This window comes from Bombina bombina, unplaced genomic scaffold (genome assembly GCF_027579735.1).
Source record: "Bombina bombina isolate aBomBom1 unplaced genomic scaffold, aBomBom1.pri scaffold_808, whole genome shotgun sequence".
Lineage (NCBI taxonomy): Eukaryota > Metazoa > Chordata > Amphibia > Anura > Bombinatoridae > Bombina > Bombina bombina.
In genome coordinates this window covers 140,447-149,163 of record NW_026511680.1, presented here as the reverse complement: position 1 = coordinate 149,163, position 8,717 = coordinate 140,447, and the positions used below count along the sequence as shown (strand labels likewise).

The following is an 8,717-nucleotide window of genomic DNA, read 5'->3' as shown; positions in this document are numbered from 1 at the left end:
ATTGTGGGTGTGGTGAGGGGTGTATTTATAGGCATTTTGAGGTTTGGGAAACTTTGCCCCTCCTTGTAGGAATGTATATCCCATACGTCACTAGCTCATGGACTCTTGCTAATTACATGAAAGAAACAGCACTCACTGGTACCATTTTAAAAACAAACTCTTGATTGAAGAATCTAAACTAACACCTCACTTTGCCTCTTCCTATCACTAACACAGGCAAAGAGAATGACTGGAGTGGGAGGGAAGGGAGGAGCTATATATACACAGCTCTGCTGTGGTGCTCTTTGCCTCCTCCTGCTGACCAGGAGGCGATATCCCACAAGTTAGGATGAAATCCGTGGACTCATCGTATCTTATAAAAGAAAACGGCATTTTGACTACTTTACAAAAGCAGTCAATTATTAATTCATCATATCAAGAAAAACCTAGTCTTTTGTAATTTATAGTCAAGTGTCCTTTAAGTGTCCACACACTGACTCTCTTAAATGAAAGAAAATAAATCATTGCTACCAAGTCATTTAATTTAATTATATTTTGTTTAGATCAATTTATTGGTGACAAACACTAAGTTTTACTTACATTCCATGGGGAGAAAAAATTCCAGCGTAAACAATGAACTGAAGCACTAATTAACTTGCAAGCCTATCGTGCTTTACCTGTGCACATTTTGTGCACAATAACACAACATCAAAAGCAACACAGTTTATATATAAACAGAGGCAATTTTTCAGCCCTACATGGATATGTAATTAAACATCTCAAAGCACTCAAGGAAAATCAAATCGGAAGTCTTTAAATACTATAATGAGATCATATCTGTTAATGCAGTGATCTGTGTGCTTTACAAATTCATCTAATTTGCTCAGACAAAAAAAAAAATAAAAAAAAATAATATAAAACATAAAATACATCATTGTTTAAAATGTCTAAAAGTTTTTTTTCCTTCTCACAATGGTTACTTAATTCTCTTTAAATCAGTAATTATATTTCATTTTTAAAGTGACAGCACACAATATAATTTTAACAAACATTAAGGAAAGGGGGTGGGGAATATTTAACTGCATACAAGGATATGATCTTTTATTTTTATGAAATGTTTTTGAAAAAGTTTTCATATTGTGCATTGTTAATGTAATTAACCCAATTAAGAAACTTTTTTGATGACAGTTTATCAGTAGGTTATGTATAAGAAGACGAGAGCTGTAGCTTTCTAAAACACACAGGGGAGGAATTGTTTGATTTTCTCTGGTGCTTTTAAGTTTAAGCCCAGCTGAAGACTTTCAGGCTGTACTGTCCAGTGTTTGTCCCAAAGTGTTTGAGTTAGCCTGTTTATGTAGAGGGTCACTTTCCATTTCTGGTTTCATACATCTACAAAAAAAAAAAAATAAAAAAAAATTTAAGTCAATAAAAACAGTTAAGAAAAATCCAGTAATTAGTGGAAAAATGGGAAAGAATATAAGTTATGAAAAACCAAATTTATGCTTACCTGATAAATTTCTTTATTTCTGGACATGGAGAGTCCACAACATCATTCCAATTACTAGTGGGATATTCAACTCAGCAGGAGGCGGCAAAGAGCACCCCAGCAAAGCTATTAAATGTAACTGCCTTACCCATAACCCCCAGTCATTCAGCCGAGGGTGAAAAGGTGCCTGAGGTGAACTAGAAAAAAGAAAATTTATGCTTACCTGATAAATGTATTTCTTTTTTGACACGATGAGTCCACGGATCATCTTAATTACTAATGGGATTTTCACCTCCTGGTCAGCAGGAGGAGGCAAAGAAAACCACAGCAGAGCTTTTAAATAACTCCTCCCTTCCCTCCCACTCCAGTCATTCGACCGAAGTAAGGAAGAGAAAGGAAAAGCCAAGGTGTAGAGGTCTCCGAAGTTTACAATAATACACAACCTGTCAATAAGAACAGGGCGGGCCGTGGACTCATCGTGTCAAAAAAGAAATACATTTATCAGGTAAGCATAAATTTTCTTTTTTAAGACACAATGAGTCCACGGATCATCTTAATTACTAATGGGATTCAATACACAAGCTAGAGTACACAGATGATACGGGGGGGATAAGACAGGGAACCTAAACGGAAGGCACCACTGCTTGAAGAACCTATCTCCCAAAAATATAGCCGCAGCTAAACTTTGAAAAAGTGCGAAGAAAGGACCAAGTTGCAGCCTTGCAAATCTGTTCCACAGAGGCTTCATTTTTGAATGCCCATGAAGAAGCAACAGCCCTTGTGGAACGAGCCGAAACTCTCTCAGGAGGCTGCTGTCCAGCAGTCTCATATGCAAAACAGATGATACTCTTCAGCCAAAAAGAAAGAGAAGTAGCCATAGCTTTTTGTCCCTTGCGTTTTCCTGAGAAAACCACAAACAAAAGAAGACTGACGAAAGTCCTTAGTCGCTTGCAAGTAAAACTTTAAAGCACGGACCCCGTCCAAATTGTCCAAAGACGTTCATTCTGAAAGAAGGATTAGGACACAAACAAAGAACAACAATCTCCTGATTAATGTTAGATTCAGAAACAATCCTTAGGAAAAAATCCTAACTTAGTACGTAAAAACTACCTTATCTGAATGGAAAAAAAGATGAGGAGATTCATACTGAAATGCCGAGAGCTCAGACACTCTCTGAGCAGAAGGAATAGCAACAGGAAAGAAAACTTTCCAAGATAACACTTAATATCTAAGGAATGCATGGGCTCAAACGGAGCCCCTTAAAGAAACCTGAAGACTCCATGGAGGAGTAACTGGTTTGAATACAGGCCTGATCCTGACCAAGGCCTGACAAAAAGAGAGTACATCTGGGACATCCGCCAGACGTTTGTGTAACAAAAAAGATAAGGCCGAAATTAGACCCTTTTAGGGATGTCGATAATCCCCTTCTCCAAACCCTCTTGGAGAAAAAGACAAAATTCTAGGAATCCTATCTCTACTCCACGAGTAGCCCTTGGATTCGTACTAATAGAGATTTATGCCAAATCTCAAGGAAAATCTTTCTAGTTACAGACTTACGAGCCTGAATCATAGTCTCTATGACCGAGTCAGAAATAAACCCCGCTTAGATAAAATTAAGCGTTCAATCTCCAAGCAGTTAGCTCCAGAGAAACTATATTAAGATGAAAGAAGGGTCCTTGAAGTAGAAGATCCCTCTACTGTCCACCAGATCCGTATACCAAATCCTGCAAGGCCAAGCTGGTGCAACGAGGATCCCCGAGGACCCCTCCTGCTTGATTCCAGCAATGACTCTAGGGAGAAGAGCCAACGGAAGAAATAGGTATGCTAAACTGAAGATCCAAGGCGCTGCCAGGGCAACTTCAATACTATCTGAGGGTCCCTGAACCTTGACCCGAGCCTCGGAAGTTTGGCATTCTGAGATGCAATGAGATCGAATGTCGGCTGACCACATCTGAGAATCAGACTGGAAAACACTTCCGGATGGAGATACCACTCCCCCAGATGAAAGATCTGTCTGCTCAGGAAGTCCGCCTTCCAGGAGTCAACCCCTGGGATAAAGATTACCGACAGACTGCAAAGTGGGCTCCCGCCCCCGGAATTATTTAGGTTACCTCCATCATTACTAAGAAACTCCTCGTTCCTCCCTGATGACAGGCGTAAGACACCGAAGATATGTTGCCCGACTAAAAACTGATAACTTGGAACCGGGCTAACTGGGGTCAAGTCAGAAAAACATTGAAGATCGCTCTCAGCTCCAGAATGATCATGGTTAGAACCGACTCAGACTGAGTCCAGCCTCCCTGAGTCTATAGGGAGCTCCAGACTGCTCCCCATCCTAGAAGCTGGCCTCTGTCATCATAATCACCCAGGAAGGACTGCGAAGCAGGTTCCCTGGGAGAGATGATCCAAAGACAACCCCCATGAAAAAAAAAACTTGACTCCTGCATCCGTATTATTTGAGGAAACAAAACCGCATAATCTCCTGTACTGAGCCACTGATGGCCAAGGAGAGGACTGCAGAACTAAATCAGAATCAAAATCTGTAAATTCCTGACCTCTGTCAGAAAAAACTACCTCGGTAAGGAATTTAATGCTCCTAAACAAAATACCCTTGAGATTGGAACTACGCAGCTCCTTTTCCAAATTAACCTTCCAACCAAGAGATCGCAGGACGGAAGACCACAATGTCGAAAAAGGAATCTTGCTTGTTGAAAGGATGGCTAATGTTGGAAACCAAAGCGCCAAAAGAGGCTGGGTCTGAACGAATGGACTATAGTCAGTATAACTTTAAGATGCAAAATAAAATTACATTTTATTTTCAAACATGCATGGATCCATGTTACAGACAAACAGTTAAAATGTACATAAAAACAAATTAAATTCGAATGATTAATTAAAATGATTATTAGAATCACGGCCGCAATCCTCTTACGGGTAACTAGTTTAGACCGATATGTACTGGTGTCCCAGTAGCTCTTAAATTGATCTATTAGGAGTTGGGTTAGCCTTTCCTTAACTATAGGTAGTGATAGTGAATAATATAGTGCTAAATTGCGTGCTGATATGTGTTCAGAAATGTCTATCAATAATAGTAGCTTTCTATGTGAAATCAGTGTGGGGCTAAGTGTTACACTCCAATACAATGTGCAAAATAAACTCCTTTCAGGTGATGAAATTCCTTTGCTTGTGAAAAATATACATGAATTTCCTATGCCTGTGAAATATGAAAATATATATAAATATATAAAGTAAAAAATAAAATAAAATAGTTCCAATAAAAATTCTTAATAAAAACTAACATTAGCAACTCTAGCAGGGTTAAACAAACAAACAAGCGTGAATGTCAATGTTCAAAAAACACATATATGTGATTGTCACTAGTTTAAAAATCCTCCAAAAAAAAAAAACAGTGTTATAATCCAAATAGTAGTGTTAAATCCAAACAGTTAAAAAATAAATTGCAAAAAATCAGTGGCCACTGTTAAAAACAAAACAGGACATGCAGATTGTTAAGAGACCTACAGATAGGTCTTCCTAGTATTGATATTCTTTGAAGAGAAAGTGCCTGCAGCCACAACAGGACCGGAGGGTTGTTATGGGGTATCTAGGTCTCCTCAGAAGCCCGGCAACCCCAAATAACACCTATAATAAAAAATATAAACACACAATAGTGCAGAGGGTATTATCCAAGTATAATAGATGAAAATAGACTCACCAGTCGACGTGTTTCGGTCTATGCTAGACCTTTTTCAAGACTAGAATGTATAGTTACAGGTGATCTTTTATACCTGTTTGACAAGTGTAGACCGGAAGTAGTTGCATAATACTTCCGGTTTCGTATAATTGATTAAAATCCTTATTTCTAAATACCTTGTGAATATAACTTGGTATTATAAGCTTGTCATATCCAAATAACCTTCATTGCATATATATTTTGTTTATTTTATGCCTTGTTATATACAAACTCGAACCGGCTTGTGAGTCGTCGGCCCTTAAGTACTTCCGGTTTCTTTGACAAGTTACTTCCGGTTTACGTTGTGACTTATTTTACAAGTCTTAACGTATAACTTTAAATAAACATATGTATTCACACAACAAATAAATAAAACATAATTTATGCTTACCTGATAAATTTATTTCTCTTGTGGTGTATCCAGTCCACGGATCATCCATTACTTGTGGGATATTCTCATTCCCAACAGGAAGTTGCAAGAGGACACCCACAGCAGAGCTGTCTATATAGCTCCTCCCCTAACTGCCATATCCAGTCATTCGACCAAAAACAAACAGAGAAAGGAGAAACCATAGGGTGCAGTGGTGACTGTAGTTTAAAATTAAAAAATACCTGCCTTAAAATGACAGGGCGGGCCGTGGACTGGATACACCACAAGAGAAATAAATTTATCAGGTAAGCATAAATTATGTTTTCTCTTGTAAGGTGTATCCAGTCCACGGATCATCCATTACTTGTGGGATACCAATACCAAAGCTAAAGTACACAGATGAAGGGAGGGACAAGGCAGGTACTTAAACAGAAGGTACCACTGCCTGTAAAACCTCTCTCCCAAAAATAGCCTCCGAAGAAGCAAAAGTATCAAATTTGTAGAATTTTGAAAAAGTATGAAGCGAAGACCAAGTCGCCGCCTTACAAATCTGTTCAACAGAAGCCTCATTTTTAAAGGCCCATGTGGAAGCCACAGCTCTAGTAGAATGAGCTGTAATCCTTTCTGGAGGCTGCTGGCCAGCAGTCTCATAGGCTAAGCGGATTATGCTTTTTAGCCAAAAAGAAGGAGAGGTTGCTGAAGCCTTTTGACCTCTCCTCTGTCCAGAGTAGACAACAAAGTACATGTTTGACGAAAATCTTTAGTAGCTTGTAAGGAAAACTTTAAAGCACAAACCATGTCCAGATTGTGTAATAGACGTTCCTTCTTTGAAGAAGGATTAGGACACAAAGACGGAACAACAATCTCTTGATTGATATTCTTATTAGATACCACCTTAGGTAAAAACCCAGGTTTGGTACGCAGAACTACCTTATCTGCATGGAAGATCAGATAAGGAGAATCACATTGTAAGGCAGATAACTCGGAAACTCTACGAGCCGAGGAAATAGCTACCAAAAAAAGAACTTTCCAAGATAAAAGTTTGATATCTATGGAATGAAGAGGTTCAAACTGAACCCCCTGAAGAACTTTAAGAACCAAATTTAAACTCCATGGTGGAGCAACAGGTTTAAACACAGGCTTGATTCTAACTAAAGCCTGACAAAATGCCTGAACGTCTGGGACATCCGCCAGACGCTTGTGCAAAAGAATAGATAGCGCAGAAATCTGTCCCTTTAAGGAACTAGCTGACAATCCTTTCTCCAATCCTTCTTGGAGAAAAGATAATATCCTGGGAATCCTGACCTTACTCCATGAGTAGCCCTTGGATTCACACCAATAAAGGTATTTACGCCATATCTTATGATAGATTTTCCTGGTGACAGGCTTTCGTCCCTGAATTAAGGTATCAATGACTGACTCTGAGAAACCACGCTTTGATAAAATCAAGCGTTCATTCTCCAGGCAGTCAGCCTCAGAGAAATTAGATTTGGATGGTTGAAAAGACCTTCAAGTAGAAGGTCCTGTCTCAGCGGCAGAGTCCATGGTGGAAAGGATGACATGTCCACCAGATCTGCATACCAAGTCCTGCGTGGCCACACAGGCGCTATCAAGATCACTGATGCTCTCTCCTGCTTGATTTTGGCAATCAGACGAGGGAGCAGAGGAAACGGTGGAAACACATAAGCCAGGTTGAAGGACCAAGGCGCTGCTAGAGCATCTATCAGCGTTGCCTTGGGGTCCCTGGACCTGGATCCATAACAAGGAAGCTTGGCGTTCTGGCGAGACGCCATGAGATTCAGTTCTGGTTTGCCCCAACGATGAACCAATTGTGCAAACACCTCCGGATGGAGTTCCCACTCCCCCGGATGAAAAGTCTGTCGACTTAGAAAATCCGCCTCCCAGTTCTCTACACCTGGGATATGGATAGCTGATAGGTGGCAAGAGTGAATCTCTGCCCAGCGAATTATCTTTGAGACTTCCATCATCGCTAGGGAACTCCTTGTTCCCCCTTGATGGTTGATGTAAGCCACAGTCGTGATGTTGTCCGACTGAAATCTGATGAACCTCATTGTCGCTAGATGAGGCCAAGCCTGAAGAGAATTGAATATCGCTCTTAGTTCCAGAATGTTTATTGGAAGGAGCGACTCCTGAGTCCACGATCCCTGAGCCTTCAGGGAGTTCCAGACTGCACCCCAACCTAGAAGGCTGGCATCTGTCATTACAATTGTCCAATCTGGCCTGCGAAAGGTCATACCTTTGGACAGATGGACCTGAGATAGCCACCAGAGAAGAGAATCCCTGGTCTCTTGATTCAGATTTAGTAGAGGGGACAAATCTGTGTAATCCCCATTCCACTGACTGAGCATGCAGAGTTGCAGCGGTCTGAGATGTAGGCGTGCAAACGGCACTATGTCCATTGCCGCTACCATTAAGCCGATTGCTTCCATGCACTGAGCCACCGAAAGGCGAGGAATGGAATAAAGAACATGGCAGGAATTTAGAAGCTTTGATAACCTGGACTCCGTCAGGTAAATTTTAATTTCTACAGAATCTATCAGAGTCCCTAGGAAGGAAACTCTTGTAAGGGGGGATAGAGAACTCTTTTCCTCGTTCACCTTCCACCCATGCGACCTCAGAAATGCCAACACTATGTCCGTATGAGACTTGGCAATTTGGAAGTTTGACGCCTGAATTAGGATGTCGTCTAAATAAGGGGCCACTGCTATGCCCTGCGGCCCCTGAACCTTCATAAAAACTCTTGGGGCTGTAGCTAACCCAAAGGGAAGAGCTACAAACTGGTAATGCCTGTCTAGGAAGGCAAACCTGAGAAACCGATGATGATCTTTGTGTATCGGAATGTGAAGATAAGCATCCTTTAAATCCACTGTAGTCATGTATTGACCCTCCTGGATCATAGGTAGGATGGTACGAATAGTCTCCATCTTGAATGACGGAACTCTGAGGAATTTGTTTAAAATCTTTAGATCCAAAATTGGTCTGAAGGTTCCCTCTTTTTTGGGAACATATTTGAGTAAAATCCCTGACCCTGTTCCTCCTTTGGAACTGGATGGATCACTCCCATAACTAGGAGGTCTTGTACACAGTGTAAGAATGCCTCTCTCTTTATCTGGTTTGCAGATAATTGT

The 8,717-nt window shown here is 40.5% G+C and overlaps 1 protein-coding gene across 1 annotated transcript in view; it reads right to left on the bottom strand.

Moving 5' to 3' along the window:
- Positions 1-517: 517 nt before the first annotated feature.
- LOC128643904 (double-stranded RNA-binding protein Staufen homolog 1) overlaps positions 518-8,717 on the bottom strand; it is a gene marked incomplete at its 5' end in the record, with an annotated part of 32,499 nt that continues 24,299 nt past the window's right edge. The window contains 1 exon segment of the mRNA XM_053696676.1: positions 518-1,368. Within this exon segment, the coding sequence (XP_053552651.1) occupies positions 1,281-1,368 (88 nt within the window).